The 24,216-nt window shown below is 42.5% G+C and overlaps 3 protein-coding genes across 7 annotated transcripts; 1 reads left to right on the plus strand and 2 right to left on the minus strand.

Annotated features, from left to right (window-relative positions):
- Positions 1-191: 191 nt before the first annotated feature.
- LOC136429901 (uncharacterized) lies at positions 192-23,890 on the plus strand. 3 transcript variants are annotated; one of them, XM_066420033.1, is made up of 5 exons: positions 192-1,016; positions 1,921-2,051; positions 2,937-3,119; positions 3,484-3,710; positions 22,435-23,890. In XM_066420033.1, exons 2-4 carry the CDS (start codon positions 1,962-1,964, stop codon positions 3,673-3,675), a joined length of 465 nt encoding a protein of 154 aa, XP_066276130.1. In that variant the 5' UTR covers positions 192-1,016; positions 1,921-1,961; the 3' UTR covers positions 3,676-3,710; positions 22,435-23,890. The 3 variants fall into 3 exon arrangements, with proteins under 3 accessions (XP_066276130.1, XP_066276108.1, XP_066276119.1); XM_066420011.1 differs by having other exon boundaries at positions 3,484-3,651; XM_066420022.1 differs by lacking the exon at positions 22,435-23,890 and having other exon boundaries at positions 3,484-4,163.
- Positions 4,303-14,376, minus strand: LOC136429860 (uncharacterized). Of its 2 annotated transcripts, XM_066419935.1 has the most exons (3): positions 13,956-14,376; positions 13,473-13,566; positions 4,303-10,198 (listed from the first exon to the last, which is right to left on the minus strand). In XM_066419935.1, exon 3 carries the CDS (start codon positions 10,085-10,087, stop codon positions 5,879-5,881), a length of 4,209 nt encoding a protein of 1,402 aa, XP_066276032.1. In that variant the 5' UTR covers positions 10,088-10,198; positions 13,473-13,566; positions 13,956-14,376; the 3' UTR covers positions 4,303-5,878. The 2 variants fall into 2 exon arrangements, with proteins under 2 accessions (XP_066276032.1, XP_066276040.1); XM_066419943.1 differs by lacking the exon at positions 13,956-14,376 and having other exon boundaries at positions 13,473-13,595.
- On the minus strand, positions 16,144-21,598 carry LOC136429891 (zinc finger protein 808-like). Of its 2 annotated transcripts, none has more exons than XM_066419999.1 (4): positions 21,211-21,598; positions 19,850-20,652; positions 19,156-19,590; positions 16,144-18,368 (listed from the first exon to the last, which is right to left on the minus strand). In XM_066419999.1, exons 3-4 carry the CDS (start codon positions 19,377-19,379, stop codon positions 17,315-17,317), a joined length of 1,278 nt encoding a protein of 425 aa, XP_066276096.1. In that variant the 5' UTR covers positions 19,380-19,590; positions 19,850-20,652; positions 21,211-21,598; the 3' UTR covers positions 16,144-17,314. The 2 variants fall into 2 exon arrangements, with proteins under 2 accessions (XP_066276096.1, XP_066276088.1); XM_066419991.1 differs by having other exon boundaries at positions 21,202-21,598.
- Positions 23,891-24,216: the final 326 nt, after the last annotated feature.

Genomic DNA, 24,216 nt, shown 5'->3' on the forward strand with positions numbered 1-24,216 from the left:
TGATCTTATCTGACTTGAAGCACCCTCCTAAAAGCAGGACCCCTATCGCTCGAATCGTTGGCTCGCTCGCGTAGGGGCCCTGCTCTTTAGCCCTGGTAGACGGTTCTGGCGACGTTACTGACAGTTGCTCATGAATGATTAATGAGCTATCCTTATTTGGCAGTTAATTTGTTCTGAACGTTAAGTAACGATGTGAGGCGTAACCTGATTTGTTGATAGCTTCCCAGCGGCCTTTGCGCTTTTGCTTCAGATGAGGTTTAGCAAACCCTCTGATTGGCTGAAGCTGTTTTGGTGGCGACGGCGCCAGAACCGTGTCTACCGTCGCTGAAGAGCAGGGTCCCTAGGCGAGCGAGCCAACGAATCGAGCGATAGGGGTCCTGCTTTTAGGAGGTTGATTTGAAGCCGAAACTGAAAATGTGACATTCCGGGCGCGGCCGTCTTAACTGTGAAGGTCACGTATTTCACCTTCATGTCAGTATAAACGCAGGGGAAAACTGGCATAGATTCGCAAATGTTGGTGCGATATCCTGGTACAGTCTAGCAGTGAGACGTGATATGATACGCCAAAAATAATTACTCAAGCAACTGGATAAAGTTTTGAAACAGTCAGACGTTTCAGACAGCATCCACTGTCTTTCGTCAGTGACTAACGATAGGACTGAGAACACCAGGTTTTATTCCAAAACTCTCAATGGGTATGTTAATGAGGTTAAGACAATTTAGGATGTCTTGAAGTAGTCTTCAAAAGAAGATTAATTCAAGACAATATTCAAGACGTGATATGAATTTGTATCTATAAAGCCTTTAAAGGCAAGGTCAAAATGCACCAACGTCACAAAATTGAGACAAAGCGAAATCCGGTCTGCCTGGTTGCGTTTTACCTTTGAACCCTTCATATCTTATATGGGTCTCTTGCTGCACCTCTCCTATTGTAACTCACTGTCGCAAGTCTGGATCTATGACGCGGGGTGAAAGAGAATTGCCTGCCTGCTATGTGTGCCACAGGATGAAGTAGGGTAAGCGTAGCCACTTTATAAAGTTTGCCCGGGTTGAATCTGGTGGTAGATTAGCCGTAAAATCTTTTGTATCGTACATGGGAAATCATCCTAACTTGCAACCAATTGAATGATAGAATATTCCAGCATATATATAGATTATCATATGTCTGGGATTGCTTTGTTTTTTTCTTGATCAGTGTTTCTTGCTAGGAAAGCATCAAATATAAGTGTTGATTTTCCAGAACTTCGTAACACCCCAGACAAGCCCGGCTCTCGGGCCAAAGTTAACGTTTATATACCACCGAACGCCATTGTTAACATCGGTAGTGCCAAGGGTTCTTGGCTGTTTACAGATATTTCAATTCACTATTCAATTCAATCTTTGTTGATCAAACTCGCAGACATACTGTGTCTGAATTGTTATGTTCTGACAAAATCTCGGGGAGCGCTTCAGCTTCATATTTGCTATAGTTCGTTCAGACCCTTGTCGTGCCTAGTGGTACATAGGACAACACGTTTCCTTGCTGTTTCTGCAGCAGGGCATATTTCTACAGGGAGGGGCTGCTAGCCCTTCCCTTTTTAACATGCTCGAGGCACATGCTCGAACACGGTTCCCTATAAAACAGGTGCGGCCCCAACTGAGAAGTCCTGACAGAGGATTGAACCGGGGTCTCTCAGTCAGTAGCAACTCATTGGAACCAGGCTAGAAGATAAACTGTGAAGCTGCTACCGGTTGAGCTATATAGGTACACCCCTTAAGCTTGTTGTGGATTTTACCTCCACAGCCGAAGTCAGGTATCCTTTTTACACCTGGATGGAGTGAAGAACGTCGTGTAAAGTGCCTTTCCCAATAACACAACGTCTAGCCATGACTACGGCCTCAAAAATACAATGAGGCTACCTTTATCTTTACCTTATACAGACGGCGGCCAGTAAGTGAAGGAGGCCTTGTGTGCTGACCGAATGGACCTGCTCCTAAAGCTGAGCGAAGAGACCAGACCTGCCCATGAGTCCAACCGTGGCGCCTGTGCTGAACTTGCACATGTCGTAAGGGTAGGTAAAGGATTGGGGCTTTAGACAATCTTGAATTTATTCATAGAATATTGTGCGTGTATATGTGTGTGTGAAGTGTGCGTGCGTGTGCGTGTGCGTGTGTGTGTATGTATGTGTGTGAGTGTGTGTGTGTGTGTGTGTATGTGTGTGTGTATGTATGTGTGTGTGTGTGTGTGTGTGTGTGTGTGTGTGTGTGTGTGTGCGTGTGTGTGTGTGTGTGTGTGTGTGTGTGCGTGTGTGTGTGTGTGTGTGCGCGCGCGTGCGTGTGTGACACAAGAACAGGAGAATGCTTGGATGGATTGCCTTGATGATTTTGAGTCCCCCAGCTGTTTGTTATGATCCGTTCGGTTTGTGTCCTGGATATGTTACGGTCATGATTTTTTGTGTGTAGATACTCTAGCTTAAGTTTTACATCTTTAATAGAATAGAATAGAATAGAATAGAATAGAATAGAATAGAATAGAATAGAATAAAATGAAGACCTTTATTGCACATTCGTGCCCCGAGGGGCTAGATACAGGTCGTTTAACATAAACCTAACTAACATGTAAGTGACATAAACAGTGAAATATATACAGTACATAGTTTAAACATACATGGTAGACGAAAGTGATAAGATAAGCTAATCCAGTAGAGTCAACTTCTTCTCGCTTCTTTGTACATGTGTAGATGTATGAACAGATCATGTTTCTTGTACAAGGGTTGTGTAGACGCAATAAAAATACGAATTTATCCGTTGCGCTTAAATATTCAAAGTATGGGAATTTCTCATTAATATATTTGAAAAGAACATTTCTTTCTATATCGTAAAGTTAACAATCTAAAATGAAGTGCCGCTCATCTTATATTTGATTTAACTTACAATAATATTTGTGCTTGTTGCAGGGTACCGGTGGCATCGCCATGGCGGTAGTGTTCGGACTGCTGGCCGGCGGGGTGTCTGTCCTGGAACACCTGGTCATCAGGGAAGGTGTGACGGTACCGCAGGTTGTCCTGGCGGAGGGGACGGGAGCGTTCGTCCTCACGGCGCCGTTCCTCCTGTGTTTCACACCGGCAGCAGTCGGCAAAGTGAGCCGAACCAACTCTTCTGTTTCTTCTAGTAGCATGCGTGTTGACTTGAACTCTGAGAGAGAGAATATCTGTGTGTGTGTGTGTGTGTGTGTGTGTGTGTGTGTGTGTGTGTGTGTGTGTGTGTGTGTGTGTGTGTGTGTGGAATCGTCCTCGACCTGGGCCCGAACCGTCCTGGCCTTGGGGCCGTAACGTCGGGGCCGAACTGTCCATGGACCGACATGCCCTGATACCGGTCATCGGGTGTGAATCACCGTATGGCTCATACAAGATGGAGGTTCGCTGGCCCAGGTAAAACATGTCTCTGTTCTCCTTGGATTTCCGTGCACATTTTTGTGACGCATGTCTTCTGTTGCACCCTAAGAGCTGTAAGGACATCGCCCTCCTGTGCCTGGGGGGCCTGCTGATGTTCGGCGCCGTGCCATGCGGCGTTGTCCTGTCGGATTTCGTCCCTCTCGCCACCACGCAGGCTCTGTCGTTCGGGAGCGAGCCCGTCTTCACGGCGATCATCGGCTGCATTGTCCTGAAGGAGGTGGGAAGCGACTTTATCCAGTGAAATATATCCTTCTTGTCGAAGGAAATGATAAGCGGGTACATGTATTTATTTAGAAGGCATGAAGCACGTTTAACTACACTTTATAAGATTTCCCAGGGTCTTATCAATATCCCACCTGAACAGTATCTTGTACCAGTTGCCCACAGACGCACCAGGGCTAGTCATAACCTTAAATACAAACTCACTTCAGCGCGTACTAATTGTTTTAGACTTTCTTTTTTCCCACGCACGGTTGAGGAGTGGAATACCATGCCGGGCATATCGCACAAGCCCCGACAGTGGAGGCCTTTAAGGCCGGGCTTGCCGCCCTGCCATAGCCCGTAAGGCCTGACCCCCCCTCAGCGATACCCCTGCAGGGGTTTTTAGAGGGTATCCGAAATGAAGATTTATTTATAGAATTTTCAAACAGCTGGGTGCCCCATTCAATTCTGGCAAATTGATTTTCAATGGAGCCCAGACTACAAAACAGTAAAATCAACAGTATATCAGAAGTTTTTATAAGTTATAACACATATATCTTGTTTATTCCACTGATTAGAACTCCGTGTTACATGTAGTTATTGTCTCTATACATTTTTAGCACCTGCATCTACATCTACAGTGGAAAAACGACATGAACAATCAACATGATTTCAATATTTTGTACTTTATTAGCCACAAACATCACTTTACAATCACAGTGGTTCTTTAAAATTGTTAGGTATTAGAAATACTAGTAGCCAATTGTTATGTATCTACAAATTGCCATACATTTTACCCGTTACATTTGTCGAGCAATAAAGTTCTTCTTCTTCTGTTTGGCAATTTGGTAATGGGGCCATCAATGATAATATTTGAACTAACTGGTTTATTAAGTCTTGTTAGTTACAAATGCTGGTCATATATCCAGTGGTACCATTGCTAAATTGAATCAAATTCTTGTATATAGGTGTTATCTATTTCATCTGTATTTTTTGGGCAACGCCTCAGAGGTGTAGGCTTTTTTCAACACTTTCAATTCAAACTCGGAGGGGGGGATATTGCGCAAAATATGCCTTTGGTGTAGAGCGCATCTCAATATAAAGTTGTACATTTTTTCCTAATTTTTCTAAGCATTGCCTTAGGGTGGGGGCATTTTGTCACTTGTATCTTGTAATGATGTTGTTGATAATTTTGACCAGACAAAATATTTGTATTTATATTATAATATATACTTCAGATCTAAGAGGAACAAAATTCTACAAATCACACATTTTCTTGACATCTTTTTTAGCCACAGGGTTTTACTTCACGTAACAACAATTATTGGATTCCATTCCTGCAATAATACAACACTTTCTCCTACGCTTAACGTCATTAGACAACAAAATGTCTTCAGCAAGAGACCAATCCCACATCCATCTATATTTCCTGGGTGCAAGATAAACAATGTTTCCTGGCCTGGGTAGGGGGTTTGTTGTACAGAGTTCAGTTTTTTTTCATGACATTCACTTAAGCCATGCCACAAGGTTTTACTTCACGAAACTACAATCATTAAATCCCTTTCCTGTAATAAGACTTTCTCTTACGCTTAACGTCATTAGACAACAAATTGTCTTCAGTAAGAGACCAATTTCACATCCTTCCAAATTTCCTGGGTGCAAGAAAAACAATGTCTAATTTGTCATTTCACAGCCAATGATAGCGACACTTTCTTCAACTTATGATTTCTGTTTTAAAACGCAGCGACTGAGAGGCATTTGTTAGTTGTACAAGTACAGTTGGATAAAATGCAGCCAGCATCTTTAGTAATCTAGGAGGGAGGTAAATTGAAAATTACTTAATGAACACTTGTTAAAACCTTGCTCTCTATAACCTTGGTATCACTTGTGCAACATGACGGGTCAGAATTTACAACTTTTCACTTTAGTTTCCTTGACTTGCAGTAAAATGTGGGTCAGAATTACTTCATGAACATTTAGTGTTAAAACCTTGCTCTCTATAACCTTGGTATCACTTGTGCAACATGACGGGTCAGAATTTACAACTTTTCAATTTAGTTTCCTTGACTTGCAGTGAAATGTGGGAGGCTATCCTTTACTTGAGCAGGCTAAAGTTTGACGTTTTGCAGTTTGCACTAAATTTGTATTCGTCAATGGGTTAGGCAGCAGGGAGAATGTTTAATATGGGGTTGTCTCTTGAAGTTGAAGGTTATCTCACGACCTGAGATGACCTGTGATCATACCTAAATGCTCTGGCGATGATGACTTGCCTTGTTTGTGGACTCATCCTTCATACCTAGGGATTTGGACCTGTGAACTTGGCCTTTGTTGTCACTCTTGTGACCTTGAGAAGTGGTAATGGCTCCTTTGGAGGCCTGTTGACAGGACATGTTTAGGTGATTTTTGTTTTCTGAGGGTTTAGCTTTGAGTGCAGCCTGATACTTAGCGCAGCGCTGATGTCTACTGGGCGGGGTAGGGGGTTTGTTGTACAGAGGCATTGTCTGCAGTCCAAACTTTGCAGCTCTCATTGTTCTACTATATTTATGAATCAAACCCTCATATCGGGGGCCACTACTATTTCCTGCTACAGGCATTCCATGTGCTCTGATGTTAGTCTGACGGCCGTGTGCAGGTATCTGGTAGTTCTGTGGGTCTCTCCAGACTTGTGGGGCTGTATCATAGGATGGGTGTTTGCCGCCCAGCCTTGTTGATGAAGGAAGGGCCACCTTAGCTGTAGCAGCATTAGATATTACAGAGTAGTCCTGGGGGTATGATAGGCGCCTTCTGTTATATTTGTAGTTACCAATTAAGCCCATGTACCGGTGGCCACTGTTGCCTGCTCTGATGTTAGTCTGACGTCCACGTGCAGGTATCTGGTAATTCTGTGGGTCTCTCCAGACTTGTGGGGCTGTATCATAGGATGGGTGTTTGCCGCCCAGCCTGGTTGATGAAGGAAGGGCCAACTCAGCTGTAGCAGCATTAGATATTACAGAGTAGTCCTGGGGGTATGATAGGCGCCTTCTGTTATATTTGTAGCTACCAATTAAACCCATGTACCGGTGGCCACTGTTGCCTGCTCTGATGTTAGTCTGACGTCCACGTGCAGGTATCTGGTAGTTCTGTGGGTCTCTCCAGACTTGTGGGGCGGTATCGTAGGATGGGTGTTTGCCGCCCAGCCTGGTTGATGAAGGAAGGGCCAACTCAGCTGTAGCAGCATTAGATATTACAGAGTAGTCCTGGGGGTATGATAGGCGCCTTCTGTTATATTTGTAGTTACCAATTAAACCCATGTACTGGTGGCCACTGTTGCCTGCTCTGATGTTAGTCTGACGTCCACGTGCAGGTATCTGGTAGTTCTGTGGGTCTCTCCAGACTTGTGGGGCGGTATCGTAGGATGGGTGTTTGCCGCCCAGCCTGGTTGATGAAGGAAGGGCCAACTCAGCTGTAGCAGCATTAGATATTACAGAGTAGTCCTGGGGGTATGATAGGCGCCTTCTGTTATATTTGTAGTTACCAATTAAACCCATGTACTGGTGGCCACTGTTGCCTGCTCTGATGTTAGTCTGACGTCCACGTGCAGGTATCTGGTAGTTCTGTGGGTCTCTCCAGACTTGTGGGGCGGTATCGTAGGATGGGTGTTTGCCGCCCAGCCTGGTTGATGAAGGAAGGGCCAACTCAGCTGTAGCAGCATTAGATATTACAGAGTAGTCCTGGGGGTATGATAGGCGCCTTCTGTTATATTTGTAGTTACCAATTAAACCCATGTACCGGTGGCCACTGTTGCCTGCTCTGATGTTAGTCTGACGTCCACGTGCAGGTATCTGGTAGTTCTGTGGGTCTCTCCAGACTTGTGGGGCGGTATCGTAGGATGGGTGTTTGCCGCCCAGCCTGGTTGATGAAGGAAGGGCCACCTTAGCTGTAGCAGCATTAGATATTACAGAGTAGTCCTGGGGGTATGATAGGCGCCTTCTGTTATATTTGTAGTTACCAATTAAACCCATGTACTGGTGGCCACTGTTGCCTGCTCTGATGTTAGTCTGACGTCCACGTGCAGGTATCTGGTAGTTCTGTGGGTCTCTCCAGACTTGTGGGGCGGTATCGTAGGATGGGTGTTTGCCGCCCAGCCTGGTTGATGAAGGAAGGGCCACCTTAGCTGTAGCAGCATTAGATATTACAGAGTAGTCCTGGGGGTATGATAGGCGCCTTCTGTTATATTTGTAGTTACCAATTAAACCCATGTACTGGTGGCCACTGTTGCCTGCTCTGATGTTAGTCTGACGTCCACGTGCAGGTATCTGGTAGTTCTGTGGGTCTCTCCAGACTTGTGGGGCGGTATCGTAGGATGGGTGTTTGCCGCCCAGCCTTGTTGATGAAGGAAGGGCCAACTCAGCTGGAGTGGCGTTAAGTCTTACAGAGTAGTTCATGTCGTCCTGGTGTGTAAGAGGGTATGATAGGCGTCTCCTGTTGTAGTACTCATCTGGAATTTCCCAGTAAGGATGCTGTGCCTCTGGTCTTGTGTTGTAGTAGTTGTAGTACTCATCTGGAATTTGCCAATAAGGCTGTTGTGCCCCTGGTCTTGTGTTGTAGTACTCGTCAGGTATCTGACTATAATCATTATCAGTCTGTGACGCCGTCGAAGCGGCAGTGTTTTGCTGGTAGTACTCATCAGGAATTTCACAGTACTGGGGCTCATCACCTGAAGATGAAGGTCCCTGTGCACCACTGTCAGCCTGTGTGGCTTGGTCGCCTTTTGAACAACAGCGCTGCCTTCTGACAACATACGTCACAAACAGTGCTAGCAGTACTACACCTACTACAACTACCATTGTGATGATCGCTACAAGTGGGGATTTCTCTTTCACATTGCCATTTGTACTGGGATTCGTCTTATTCAGGGTAAACTTTGTAGTCTTGATGTAAGGCTTTTCTGTGGTCAGAGCTACCCCCTCTCTCGTGCACACATTACAATCAGGAGTGCCGGTCACGGTCCTTGTGGCCTGAGTCTTTTCTGCACACACGGTGCCATCAGGGGTGCTGGACGAGGGCATGGTGAAGACATGTCGGTAGGTCTCCTCCCAAGTGTTGACTAAACATGTTACATTTGTCATTTCTTCATGACCGAAAGTACTGACATTATTGCTGTGTCTATCAGCATATGGCTTGGTCCTGTTTTCATTAGAGATGACATCTGATAGAAGTATAGCAACAATTTGGGGATTGCGGGACCTGTCTACACCCATGGGAACAATCTGCAGAGTAGTGTCTCCCCCCAATGATACCTTTACAATGGAGACATCTTCCCAAGCATGTTTGCACAAGTGGGTGATATTTTTAGCCTGTTTATCTGATTCTGTGTTAATTGATATGATAATCAATGGCAAGCTGTATAACTTCAGCTGACTTTTTGCTGTTAGTGTTAGCTCTAGATAACTTCGTCTACATTGAATGTGTGGTTCCACACTTGGCCGAGCTGCCTGTGTGTGGGTGTCATGTTGCATCTGGACATGAAAGAATTGCCTCAGTCGGGGAACTTCAGTGATACAGAAAAGTGCCTCGTTAACCCTCACTGCAACATGCTGGCGGAGAAATATGTCGCGATAGTCAAGTTGCCAGTTCATTACCAAATGAACAGAATCATCCAGAGCAAGCAACTTATTCCCACTCAGTGACAGTTTTTCTAGTCTGTGTAGGCCCTCTACAGTTTCCCTTGACAAACACGTCAACACATTCCTGCTCAAGTCTAGGTTTGTCAGCCCTGACAGTGACTTAAATGCCTGTGGATGAATGAATTTGATAGAATTTGATTTCAAGGAAATTTCTACTAACACGTTCAGATTGTGAAACCAAGATGGCTGGATACTTTGCAATGAGTTGCTGACAAGTAATAATGTTGTTAGGGAAGTGAGCTTTTGGAAACATTTTGAATCCATATCACTTATGTGGTTGTGTGACAATGATAAGAGATGAAAATCACTGTTTTGGAATGGCTCATCATCGAACCAATTTTGTTTAACGTGGGTCAGGTTGTTGAAATCGATGCGTAACGACTGCAATTGAGGAAACTCAGCAAAAGTACCCTGTTCCAAATCTGTGATTCCGCATTGAACGAGAGCAAGGTCATGTATGTCTGACTGCTGAGGTGGTCGTAGTTTCTGAACTGATAGTATCCCAAACGAGAACCCCCGAACGGCTACATGGTACCTGTTAGGAAGGCATGTTGAGGTTGGCTGGGAGGAGTTTGTTACATTAAGTGCTGGCTGTTGCTGTAGCTGCGCGGTGCATAATATACAGGTGCCCTTTCGAGAATGGGGCCCATTATTCGGTCTAGTATTTGGAACGCAGGATGACCAGGATTCTGTGCTCTTGCACCCAGGAAAACATGCCTGGTCTAAACTTGCACAACTCACAATGATGGTGAAAACAACTACCATCTGCTGTACTACATTTAACATGCTATAACAACTATATAACAGCTAAGTTATGTATAAACGGTCTGTGCCGCTGTCTGCTGCAGGGTTGTTGTCCCCTAGTGGGGAGGGCGAACAACCAGCCGGCTGGCTCCCCTGAAAAATAAAACAAAGCTTATTGTTTTTCACCTTGCATTTGTATTGACTAGAATGACAAAAAATACTAGTATTATGCTTTTGTAGAAATGTTTGGTTTTGTCACAGGAGCTTGTCTGTGCCCATAACTATTACACACCTAAAAAAGGCCAGGCTTGAACTCAACGACCCCAAACCTTCGCCAAGCAGTATTATCAGTAACCACGGAAATCACCTAATTTGTATAATGTATGGCTTAAAACACTCACTTCTGCATAATATGCATATGTCACAAATATATACTTAGGTTGAAGAAGAACAAACTTTAAGAAATATTGGCCACCCTTTATGTTCCATCCACAAAGAAAGTCTTAATCATAGAATGTTTAAACAAATCAAAACTTTGTTCATGTAATTCTGCCTTAAGTTTGTGGCAAAGTTTTGAACATAAGGAAAAATAAACCACAAAGTTGTATTCTTGCAACTGTGTGGAAGACTATGAACACATGCAGTGCAAATTTAAAATACTGAAATAATTCTGGAATGTTTTGTTAGTTGATAATGTAACGTTAGTGTTTTAACTGTAATGTTGAAATAAGCCTGGAAGTTATTGTACCAGGACACAAAACAGATAAATCCTGTACTAGTAACTTGTCGGATACCTTTGAAACAATCAATCTAAATTCTAAAACAGCACCTGCAGAGAATGTTACATTCAAATACTGGACTAAAAACAGAAACAATAGACAACACACGTCTACTAACTAAAATTCCAGTCACGTGCCGCTATGGAATTATAGTATTTTCTTACTGATTCTTAGAATCAGGTCTCCATTTGGAAAGTGGCTATGTTCCTCTCTTTCTCAGTTACATATGTCACATGTTTTAATAGTCCTATTGTGGACCGTGGCAGATTTATAAGATTTCCTCATATATTATGCAAATTGGATCCTATTAAGTATTATTCAGTCATGCCAGTCATCATTTTTAAAGCTACAGACCGATATTTACATACCAATAATCATGAAGATCTGGGAATCCCTTAAGTTATTCTGTTTCAAAATCTAAAAAAAATTGGCCCCTGAAGCCCCAAAAACCACTATGGATTGGATCCAAACCTACAGCACTTATTTTGTCCCAAGAGCCCCTCAAAATCACAAGAACATGAAGCATCAACATCAACACGGAAGTTTCTGTTGAAGTATTTTAGAAAGGTGCTGGGGGTGGGGGGCATAATCTAATCATTTCTTCATTTTCCCAACAGTTACAAACGTGCAAAATATTACAAAGATCAATCCGCGACTTCTCCATCTATGGTGTTCACAAGCAATCAAACAAACAGACGGATACACAAACAAGTACACGGTCCCGAAAACATGACCTTCTTCACTAAGATAATAAACAAGCTTTTCAATGATATCAGACACAATATATGAAATGGTTGAGGAAAATGTTGGCACTACTTTGATGACCTCTAACATACTAGTAAGCAGCCCTGGTGCTGGACCCATGAATGAACATGATTCATCTTAGCCAGTGTGGTATCATTGTAAAGAATAATTAATACGTGTTCAAGTTATTCATAATATAATACAATACAAATTGATAAATTGATAACAGATAGATGGCAAACTAGACTTTGCTTTTCAAACTGTTTTGTATGAAGTTTATATCAAGCTGCCAAAACCAAATCTTCACAGCAATTGCATACATGTATCTTTGCATTTCTGATGGGGCATGATTTTCTTTCTTGAAATGTCAAAAAAAATGTATGCGCGCTCGGATATTATCCGTATAGAATCGAGTCAGTATGGCCTTACTTAGATACAAATAATTCCATCGGACGGACCTGCTCAGTCCAAGACATACTGACCGTCCAAAATAAAAATGGGGAACAGTATGTACAAATTATATATTATCCTGTGTTTGACTCCTGTTTCACTTCTATGTTTCATTTCTGTCTTCATTAGTTACGTTTTTGATTTGGATGGTTCACTTTATGTTTACGTCATGTTCAATTTATGTCACTTGTCAATAAAAAACAGGCTATAAGGATTAAGAAAGAAAATATAAAATGAGGGTAGAATTACAAACTTTTATGTTCCATCCACATAGAAATTTATAACCCTAGAGAATGTTAAGAAATCTGACATATATCAAAGCTTTGTTCATTAAACATTCTTGTCACATGTACAAAAGAGATGGAGAATAGTGTAAGCCGAATCGGAAAAATATATGACATAAGCAACCAAAAAATTAATCATACAATAATAGGAAAATGCCTTGCATATCTGTTACTTATGAAATTATGCAAATTGTAATTTTTGAACATTTGTAAAGATATACTTAGCCTAGAGACTTGTATTGTTTGCAACTGTGTGGAAGAATATGTGAACACATGGCTTTGCAGTGCAAGGGACTGAAATAATTCTGGAATGTTTTGTGAGTGCTGTAAGTCATATTTACATGTACGTTCGCGTCGACTTGTGGGGCAAAACAACAGTTCGCGCTATCTTTTACCTGATAGTGGAAAAAAACGTGGAAGAAAATTTCGGCACTATTTTGGCGACCACTGATATAAACAACCCTCAAGTGTTAGCTTGATCCATGAATAAACATGTTTTACCTAGCCAGTGCATAATGACTGCGCTTTCATGTGATGTATAATACAATACAATCCATAAATTAACAACGGAAATTGGATAAAACGAAATAATGTTTCCAAACTAGCAGTTTCGTGTTAGGTTTATATCTGATCATGACAAGCAAAACCATATCTTCACAACAATTACACATGGTGAAAATGCAGAGATAAATCTTTGCCTTCCGTTGGGGTGTGAACTATGATTTTCCTTTTTTGAAAACCAACAAAAATTGCTGTGCGCGGATATCAGTCAGAGTGGCGAGTTACTCTAAATTTGAAATACATACAATTACATCAGACTGGCTTATTCAACCCAAGACAGCAAAACAACCAACAGACGGACTGGCCGAGCAACAGACTGACCATTATAAAATTCTTAGTATTGATCTACAGTAGTACATGTAGCTGTATATTGAAATACTAGTAGTTTGTTTACCTGACTTCAGCGGGCCTGCATGCCGGTCTCCCCGGTACCACCAAACCCTTTACCCGCTACCAACTCTGTCAACCGCACGGTCTCACTTTGTGGGGTGGACAGAGTTGTATATGCGGATAATGTGGCTTGAGGATACCGAGTAGCCCAGTGTGTAGGCCCGCTGAAATCTGGCAAACATCAGTCTAAGTATTGTACGGAGTGAGAGGCGTTCTTACCGGCTACGGGGGTCGCCCTTCTTGTCCACCACGGCCTTGTGCGGCAGGGGGGCTGCGTCTCAACTGGAACAGCCCGGAAAATGGCCAGTAGTCCCTGGAAATAACATTGATACAAAAATTAGCCTTCTGTGTTTTGAAAAAATGCTGTCTTGACTTTTTTCTTAAGTGGAATCTAGGTATTACTAAGTTAACATGCTGATGGATATACATTGTAGCACACCAGTACATATTTAAGTGTTCGTTTTACTTTGTTTGTAATGATAAGGTAAAACCCATAGTTATTGTTGTGTCTGGCCTGAAATACAACCGTGAGCTTCAAGATATTTCTACGGTGCTGGGAGTGTTGCCGGCTCACGGAGGTGAGACTACAGGGCCGGCAGGCTGTCTAGAAAGATACGCTGCCAGAAAAAGGGATTGTCAGTAAAGTGGCCAGTGAGAATGGTTGCAACTCAAGTTGTGCACCATGGAAAAAGTAAGACTTACCGGTGGATCAGGCGGCGGCGGCTGTTTGTTCTCATTGCTGCATCGTACGTTCCTCGGATCACAGAAAGGAAAGTTGTCGTCTCTGCGCTCTCCTGTTCCTGGTCGACCGGTCTGTTCTTCCCGACGTGACGCACTTCTCTTAACACTCTCGGTCTGTAGCCATGGCAATACCTCTGACGTCAATCATTTGGTGTGTTATGTCACTAATGTGGCAGCGCAAAGTTGTAACCAAGTTCAAAGGAAATTCTTTGCAACCTTAGCAGCCGCACACGAAACGGTTTGTCAAATTAGACGGCTCTGTATCCACTTTGCTGTGGTAATCTATAACAGTCTCAAAGGATAGAGGGATGGAAAGAAAATGCAGGCACAAAATAGAACAAAATACATGTAGGGTACAATAAAGATAGCACAGTACTAGTAGTAAGAGGAATGTATCTTTGTCATCATCTTTCATCCATCTATTATTGCAAGTCTCTTATTTCCATCAGATAGAGATGAAGATGCAATGTGTGTCAGTGGGGAGGCCCTATCGATTCTTTTTATTAATGTTAACAGTTTGTGAGTTGTGCATTTTTCTGTCACACACACACACACGCACGCACTCACACACACACACACACACACAAAACACACACACACACACATACACACACACACGCACATACACACACACACACACACGCACATACACACACACACACACACGCACATACACACACACACACAACACACACACACACACACATACACACACACACGCACACACACACAACACACACACACATACACACACAGACACACACACACACACATACACACACACACACACACAAACACTCACATACTGTCAGCTAGAGAAAGAGACAGGGTACATAAATGTGCAGTCAAGGCAAGAGAGAGAGAAAGAGAGAAGAGATTAACATACAGACAGAGAGAGAGCAACAACTCTTTATGTAATCAATGCAGCTTACCTCACGTACTACTATACCAAATTGAAAAATAACGTCTAGAGCCAACCCAGGTACCATGCACACAAAGTACATTTGTATGCATGGCATAAAGATCAAACAACTTAATTTTGAGCGGGAATTTTTCCTGATATCACATCCTATATGTACATGTAATGGAGTGTTCTGTCTTAATTGTCTGTATTTCAGAGTGCTGTTGTGAGCACATAGACAGAATTTACATTCAAATTTTATATTTACACATGTGTTTTGTCAATGTGCTACCATGTTCATGTTGATCTTACAGTTCAGCGTCATATTTTTTAAATTTATGTGACCTAAAAATCTAAGACAAGTAACCTAAAAATCAAAGATAAGTATGATATGAGACAGTGTCTCAAAACTCAATTATTGTGGCAGTTGTCTTCTATCATAATATCAGGGGTTAATCTAAATCGGGATAGAGGAGGGCTGCGCCCTCTTGTTTCAGCCCAGCGCCCCCTTGTCGAATTCAGATTTTAGCTTTATCCCCAGCATACAGCATTCCCTCAGCGATCGATTCTTCCATAAATACATAGAATTCGCTCCCTTGCCTGTGTGTGCTCCGTCTTGTTTAATTTTTCTAGAAAAACCCCAGGTATACATAACCAAAAACACACGTTACATGAAAACATATAAAACACATGTATCTCACATGACTGTGCCACATTGCGAAAGGTATTCGCAAACTGGCGCCAACGAGTCGCCTGAAATTAAGTGGTTTTTTTTTTTTTCAAGTTATAAAAAAAGCGCAATAGTGAGACTAAGCTAGCACAGTGGCCGGGTATGTACTACATGCAAACAAACAAAAATGTAAGGGGTGCAGTAGCTGGTCTCAAGTTTGATGACGCCCCTTACAAGAGTTCGTTAGGATAGCTGCTGATCTTATAGCCTGGTCCCAGTCTCTAGGAGTCCGGTTAGGGGTGTTTTACCGGGCCCAGTCTGCTTATGATTGAGCCGTTTCTGTCAGCCTTTCACTTAGCTGCCATATAGAATTTCGCAGCCTTTCCTACTTCAACTGTCTATGGCAATTATTTAATCCAAGGCCGTAAACCCACACCCCGAGCGGGCTAAGCTGTCTGGGCGGGCGGGCATCACTCCCAGCGCCTTAGAGATATCGGGGAGCCCCCGACGGTATGGTTTCCAGGCTACTGATCTTACAGTCATACGCTCAAACCCAAGAAAATACACAGGAGTCGTGCTACATGGAATATGCTTGTACTCTCTCTCTCCCTTCAAGACTGAGTGCATAGGTTCTAATTCCCTATTTATGTATTTCCTAATCGCCTACGTATCTATTTCTCAGTGAAAGTTACATTTTTCTCCAAGTACTCGTAGTCGTCGTTAGTACCCTTTCCCCCCTTGAGGGTTTATTTGTTTATTTGAAAGATCCCCATTAGTGACAGTAAATGATACATGTACATCCTTCACTAACCTTCCCGGAGTCGTAATCATAACTAACACCTTACATTACTAATTATAAACATATTAACAACCGTATCTACAGCCATTTTATTAGTTGTAAAGTGATTAGGCCTCTCCTGGGTCGGTACTGACAACGCCCCCCCTCCTTTCACAGAACGTGATGGGATAATAGTGACTCACTACTCTGGTATTCTAGACATAAGTGTACAATGAACTTATATAAGAAGTAGTTCTAGTATTAGCCTGGGCACCATCATCCATAGTAACCGCTGGCTTAATCTTTTTGCTTCCTAGCCTTGGATAAGCTAACAAAAAGATTGAGCAAGCGGTTACTACGGAGGATGGTTCCCAGTCTATGCTAGTGCACCCTATTAGTACATAAAGTCAAGCTAGACATCTCAACTGAGTTTTTTAACCCGCCGAGTTGCTGAGACTGTCAGCTTGGCCCTGCGGTCGTAGCAATGCAAATCCACCTGGCTTCGGTTCCGAAATGTCTTCTTGCAGATCTGACACGAAAACATGAACATTTTCCTCTTGATAAAGTCATGGTGACCACAAATTTTCGGAAACACAAACACACCCAAAACTATACCTCCATTTTGCATGGAGGTAAGAAGAGACAACAAAATCATTATTTGCATTATCAATATTTGCACGTACATGTTGGTACATCTGAACTGAGTTTTTTACCCCCCCGAGTTGCTGAGACTGTCAACCTGGCCCTGTGGTCGTAGCAATGTCACTCCACCTGACTTCGGTTCCGAAACGTTTCACTGCAAATCTGACACGAAAACATGAACGTTTTCCTCTTGATAAAGTCATGGTGACCACACATATCTGGAAACACAAACACACCTGAAACAATACCTCCATTTTCTATGGAGGTAAGAATAGACAACAACATTATCATCTGCATTCTCAATATTTGCACGTACAAGTTGGCACATCTCAACTGAGTTTTTTACCCCGCCGAGTTGCTGAGACAGTCAACCTGGCCCTGTGGTCGTAGCAGTGCCACTCCACCTGACTTCGGTTCCGAAACGTTTCACTACAAATCTGACACGAAAACATGAACGTTTTCCTCTTAATGACACTGACATGCTGGAGAAACATGTGTCCGAAGAAGTCCTTTTTCTGGATGAACTGTAGATGCTTACACTTCGGATACATGCAAATGTAAGGTTTCATGACGTAGTCTCTGTGCTGGGACTGCAGGTGCTTACAGATGACTTCTACAGGGAACTCCTTATCACAAAACTTACATCTAACAATCGCCTTGGAAGCATGTGGGGTTATGTACAAGCGATGGATTGTGTCCGAGTCTGTCTCGAAGTTTAACAGGTTCGGAGTCTTACGGATTTCAGGCGGAAGTTGGTGTACCCAGTGCCAGGCTAGGTGTTCATGTGCCTCTGCAGCTGTGTACAGTTGTAGCTTTATACTGTCTATAGACTCAAAACTACATATGGTGCATCTGAACTTGGCCATACTACCATCTTTGGACGTCAACTCCTCTGGTTGTTTCTCGACTGGTGTTCCGATGTTCACGGCGGGTTCCATGTGGTAGTAGAGGTGCCACTCTAAGTCCGTTCGGTCCCGAAACTGCATCGTGCAAAACTTACACTTCAGATACACCGCCGGTTCCGTCACGAGCTCACAGTGCGCCCTGAACATGTGACGCAGAAGCTTGTCTTGGTGACAGTTTGTCGAGTCTGGCAGATTCTCGCAGCCTTTTCCGGCACATTTCCGATTCTTGAAGTCCAAGTGAGTTCCCCTTACGTGCCACTTTCTAGAGCCTACTTCACCAAAGGTTGCACCACATAAACCACAGTGGTAGGGACCGTCCTCTCCGGACTGATCATGAAAAACCCCAATGTATAGATCCTTTAGTAGATGCACTTCATCGTACTTCAGTAGCGATGTTTTCCCCTGGAGCTCCTCCGGAAGCTTATACTTGAACCTCATCTGGCAGTCAGGCATGGCGGGATCCTTGGTTCCAAAGTAGCTGTAATGAAAGAAAGAAAGTTTAACGAAAGAAATTTTATTGCAAATTCTTGCACGTAGACTAATTGCAAGTACCTGTACAGTAACATGAAAAGGATGGACAGACAATGAGGAACACTAAAACATTCGGCTACTCTGGTCTAACTACTGACATTAAATTCTAACTTATTGCGTTCTTTTTTCAAGACAGTTGAAGACGTACGATCCTACTTTTTCTATAATTTGTGGGTTTTGTGATGTCCCTGTGGTGTAGTGGTCTGCGCCTCTGCTACTGGCCACATCTGGTTCAAATTGCTTGGACCAGAAGGACTGGGGTTCAAGCCCCAGGTAGGACACCTCTGGACAAGAGGCGCATTGGATGAGATTCGGAGAATTACTTCTGGACGTTTTGAGTGACATCCATCACTCTTGTTCAGCGTCGCTAGAATGAAATGGCCAGTTCATTCTAGCGACGCTGAACAAGAGTGATGGATGTCACTCGAAACGTCCAGAAGTAATTCTCCGAATCTCATTCAGTTGTATCTAGAGTTTCTGTATCTGTTACTGTATCTGTATCTATATAACCGGTGTAACCGTCATCCGGCGCAACACACCAGCTTCATGTAAACTCAGTTTGAATTTTTGAAAAATGTCAAAAATCTATCCAGTTGCTTAATGTTTGTGTAATTATTTTTGGCGTATCTTACTACCTGGATGTCTAACTTTCATCAACGTATCAGTTTGAATTAGATTTATACATATGTTTTTTTTAATTAGATTTATACATAAATATACATGTATATATATACCTCGGATGGAAGTGCAGGCAGAAATGTCGCTCGGCTTCGGAGCGTGGCATCAGCATGTGCGGGCGTGGCCGGGAACTCTCCAGAGAGCAGATCTTACAGAAGTAGACGGCCTCCCTGCAGCGGTGCGCCTCCAGCAGAATCTTACTCGGGAACGTCGACGAGCAGAAATTGCACGTCATCTCAGCCGTCTTGTCTTTAGAATTGTACACAACATTAGTGTCCATTATATCTTTATTGTCTTAACTCTCACACGCCTGTTTGACAGCTGTACTCTCTGGTGTGGTGACATCCACTTTTTTCCGCCTTTTGAATGTTTCAACAGCAGACTCTTCATGACCTCGTTTGACCTGTCCTGCCAAGGGCATGTCAAGGTCATATGATGGCCCGCTCCCTGCCTCCATGGAGGACTGATTGACGTTTTGTACATCTTTATCCCTGGATAATGATAATACTAATAATAGTTTATTGCAAATTCTTGCCTGGAACCTAATTGCAAGTTCATGTACCGTATGAAAAGGACAGACATAGCTTGCAGCTGGGTACCATCTTCCGTAGTACTAGTAACTAGTAACCGCTGGCTCAATCTTTCCGCTTGCTAACCAAGGATTAGCAAGCGAAAATATTGAGCCCCTTTCTCTATTTCTCTATTTCAAGGGGGGGGGGGGCACTAATGTCAATGTTTTCATGTACTGACCTTGATTGACTTGTGTTGATCTTGGTTTCAATCACAGGCACAAGACGTGATGATGTCACGGTCCATATCCTTAAAGGACCTTGTTCTTCATCTTGATCCCCTGCTCCAAACGATGGGATTTCATCATCAGTGTTATGATCTGGGTCATTTGGCTCCTCTTTGTTACAAACACTTTCGTACTTGTATGGTTCTGATTTAACGTTGGAAAGCACTGTTTCTGTGGTATCTGCATTTGTCCCTTCACTGATACTTTGATACTTTTGTAGATCTGGTTCTGAATCCGGTTCTGATTTGACAGTGGGAAGCACTGGGAAAGTGTTACTGTTTAAGCCTCCTCTGGACAGGGCACTTTCTTCACTATCTGTATTTGGCTCCTCATTGATACTTTCATACTTTTCTTGTTCTGAATCTGGTTCAGATTTGACAGTGGGAAGTGCAAAGAAAGTGTTGCTGTTTAAAACTTCTATATGACCTCCTTGTTTGTACAAGACACTTTGTTCACCCTCTGTTCCTGTAGTATCTATATGGTCTGTATTATTGTTAGGGGTTAATACATCACAACGAGGACTCTTTTGTGTGGTTGTCTTGAGGTGATGTCGGGCTCCAAAAGACGTGTTTTGAGCGAAACATTTTGGCCTGCCATAGTCTGGGTCGCAAGGCTCCTCCTTGATATGAAAGTTTTCTTCATTCTCCTCTACAGAGTCTTTGCTGGCACACTTGATGTCCGACATGTTTGCAAGAGAAGCTCATAAGCTTAAGGTTCAAGTCCACAGCACCAGAAAAGACCACAGGAAATTTTTGTCCTGAAAAAACAACAACATAAAAATCTATCACTAAAGTAGGAGACTCAATGATAATGACTGAATGAATGAATGAATGAAGGAAGGAAGGTTCAGGAAGGAATGAATGAATGAATGAATGAATGAATGAATGAATGAATGAATGAATGAATGCTTTTATTGCACACATAACATTATACCCACTGGGTACAAAATAATAGTTTACATACATGTATACATATACAGTACACATACAATACATTGTCAAGCTACCACAAGAATTCATAAGCTAAGTGAATTCGACTTTTTCTCACTTCTCAGTAATGGTACAATGCAAGAGCAGACATTTTCCATAATTAAAGGTTTGCTAAGATCATTCTATCATAAACTGCTGAATGCAGTGTTATCAACCCATCCCCCCTTAAAGTTTCTGAGCAGCCGAATCAATTCTGAAGGCGGGAAATTGCAACCTTTCTTGCATGTACTGAATGTAACCAGGTACAGTAGTCGAAAGAGAAGCTAGTCTGCAACACAAATGGGGCGAGCTGATAAAATAAACGAAGATATACCAACCCTTAATACCTTGCAAAATCACCCTAAAATCCGGGGAAGCGTATCCTTGCTGGGAGCTGCACCGTCTTTCGGATGGGACGTAAATGCGGGTCCCGTGTTCGAGGAGGTGCCTCGAGTACGTTGCAACAGCCTCAACTCAGGTTGGTTAACCTACTGGCTGTAATGATACAGCACGGTGAATAAAACACTCAGATATCGACGCGATGTGCTCCCCTGTTCCGCGAACCAGGAGGAGAGCTGACAAGACAAAGAGGTCATAAGCGAAGTTTTTACTTCCGGTGGGTCACTGCACTGGGCACCGTGGCTGGGAGACGACAGTTCCTATGTGTTCCGCTAGAGTGCGCAGTTGATCGACTGTAAACCTGGAGAAAGACTAGCCTGGAATCCAGACCTATTATAGGACTTATAGCTCCCGAGTCTCTCTATTTCCGGAGAGAGACTCGGGAGCTATAATATAATGGGGCTGGATTCTAGGCTAGAGAAAGACAGGATTTGAATTCATAGGACTTTCCTCTATTCAAATATTGTCTTGGTGACAAAATATTACCATTTGCGCATGTATGATGTAGGCTTATAGATCTAGTTGTGGGGTAAGTCCATTTTTCCCCATACATATGAGGATTTACCTCTGAATTACACAATTATTCAAATGTTGTCTAGTGCTAAATACTATGTAATAGGCCATGCTGATGTAATATGGATGGCATCTGGGCACCACGGAATTGATGCGAGCCTGCGAAAAAAAAAGTAGGGCTTCATTAAGAAATTTAAAAATAAAAGTAGGGCTTCATTATGAAATTTTGGCAGCCAGGAAGGTTGAACAAATGACTGAATTTACAGAGTATATGAAATGATAAATTCTTCATTTCTAGCCTTTCGTATCTTCTTTGAAGACTTCGGCAACTTTCGCTCAGGGCTCGAAATATCTTTTACGCAAGGAGTAGGACTCGAAATGTCAGTGCATATTTAAGATCTAGGAGTAAGTTTATGTGCGCTTTAAGGTAGGGAAAGAGGCATTGTATGGCGTCAGTATCCACTTTTTGCAGTTTACGGCATGTATTTGCTCATTTTGCATCTTCTGTGTACGATTTTAGTGTGGTCGCAAACCTTTTTGGAATCGGATTAAAATTGATGTGCGCGCGGATGTCATCCATAAAACCGTCAGCATGGCATGATGAAACACCTATTTTGTTGACAAGACTGTCCAATAATAATTTGTTCCTCCGATTTCAGGTACCGAGCTATGGTCAACTGTTGGGCTGCTTGGCGTGTGTCTTCGGAACTACGATCATCAACGTTACAAACATCAAACTCTTCTCCAACACTTCCAACCTCGAGCTCTATCAATCATTCATAGCCGCCTTTTCTACTTCCTTATTCACCTCCTTCCTGCAAGTCCTTTCTCGATACGTTCTTCAAAGAGTTTCTTGCCTACTTGCTTCTGCGTATTTGAACGGCGTGTGTTTCATCCTTGCTGTTATATTGATAGTAATACATGGTGACGCTTGGGTGGTTTGTGATCAGGTTGTTGTATATCTCGCCATTATAGCCGGACTGTGTGCAGTTTGTGTCATGTATTTTCTGCGTAGTCTGCAGTTGGAGGTTGCTCTGGTTGTAGCCGTGGTTGCACAACTTCGCACGGTTATGACGTATTTAATACAGCGTCACAGCTTCGAGAAGGGCCGAACCATTGCGGGATGGGTGGGGGTAGGGTGGTTGTTGTTGGGGGTTCTCTTAGTCACGGTTTTGACGGTCCGGCAAACGTGGAAGGATCACAAGAGAGCGCAATTTTTGAGGGAGATGAACTTTGGAAGGAATCTCAATGTCAAATGACTAAATGTACTAATTATAATTACAAGGCTAAGATTGCAATTAATATAACTTAAAACCCAGGTAAATGAATGTTGTGTTTTGGTCCAGAAAAAAAATTGGTCGGTAGGTAGATTTCGGCTGAAGAGATACAACAAACACAGTTTTACAATCCAAAACTGAAAAGTATCAGCCACTTGTATATTGGCATCCTTTTGTAATTATACCGATACACATTGTAGAAGAATATTCATAAACTGAACAAAGAAGTGCAATGTTTACATGTATTACATATTCGTACATGAACTGTTCAAAACCTTCATCTGTTTAACATAGTGGGAAATACAGGAAATGTTTAGAATTTCATCATTCAGATGTCAGATTGAAAATTTTATGTCCCTTGCAAGCGGTCAACAAAAAAAAAAGGCTAGGGTCGGCAGGTTTTTGCTAGGGTTGGTCGAGTAACTGGAAACACAACATTTTCCCCTCAAGGCTTCAAGCAAGAGTAGTCCAAATGCAGATTCAAAGATGAACAAACAAGTATTGGTTACGATTAAAGTATGAAAAACCACAAAGACTCATTGACACATGTGCAAGTTATAACGTTAACCAAGATACTTAAACATACATGATGTACTCTACAGTGTTTTTTATGTTCTCCAACACCCTTTGGTGCAACTGTACAGAAAGTTTATTACATGTATAAAGTTAATAAAAACAAATAAAACAGGAAGTTGGCAACTGCTGAGTGTGTTTTATCAGAATCCCTAAACAGATAGACTTTAACATATTGTTGAATATGATAGAAATCACAATTCGAAGAACTGGTATAGCTATATGTACATCACTCACTCACTTATCCTCTTCTTTCTTTGTAGTTGCAAACTAACAATAAAAGTACCAGGTTGGAATCTACAGCTGAAGTGAGGATAACTACACTATAATACAAGGATATCCTCAAATTTTCCACCTAGTCCGCTCTTCAACTTTCAGTATTAAGTCCAGTTATAGAACTACATGTAGTTAGTGTTGTACCAGTAAATGTTAGAACCGGTACAAAACTGGCATTTCTGGCTGGACCAGTAAAAAGAAAACGGACCAGAAAACTTCCGATGTCCTGCTGGCTAATAGCTGGCTCAAACTGCTCTTTTCTCTGTGGAAAAGGAGAAGCTAAACAGGAGGTTTACAAGAATATCAGAAGAAAAC

The sequence above is a fragment of the Branchiostoma lanceolatum genome, chromosome 1 (assembly GCF_035083965.1).
Source record: "Branchiostoma lanceolatum isolate klBraLanc5 chromosome 1, klBraLanc5.hap2, whole genome shotgun sequence".
Classification (NCBI taxonomy): domain Eukaryota; kingdom Metazoa; phylum Chordata; class Leptocardii; order Amphioxiformes; family Branchiostomatidae; genus Branchiostoma; species Branchiostoma lanceolatum.

Bases quoted from the DNA above. Each gene is read 5' to 3' on its own strand.
- LOC136429891 (XM_066419999.1), bottom strand. From the start codon at position 19,379: ATGGACACTAATGTTGTGTACAATTCTAAAGACAAGACGGCTGAGATG. The intron at 18,369-19,155 runs GTATATATATAC...CTTTCATTACAG, and splicing joins TGCCTGCACTTCCATCCGAG to CTACTTTGGAACCAAGGATC.
- LOC136429901 (XM_066420011.1), top strand. From the start codon at position 1,962: ATGGACCTGCTCCTAAAGCTGAGCGAAGAGACCAGACCTGCCCATGAG. The intron at 3,120-3,483 runs GTGAGCCGAACC...TTGCACCCTAAG, and splicing joins CACCGGCAGCAGTCGGCAAA to AGCTGTAAGGACATCGCCCT. The intron at 3,652-22,434 runs GTGGGAAGCGAC...CTCCGATTTCAG, and splicing joins GCTGCATTGTCCTGAAGGAG to GTACCGAGCTATGGTCAACT.
- LOC136429860 (XM_066419935.1), bottom strand. From the start codon at position 10,087: ATGTTAAATGTAGTACAGCAGATGGTAGTTGTTTTCACCATCATTGTG.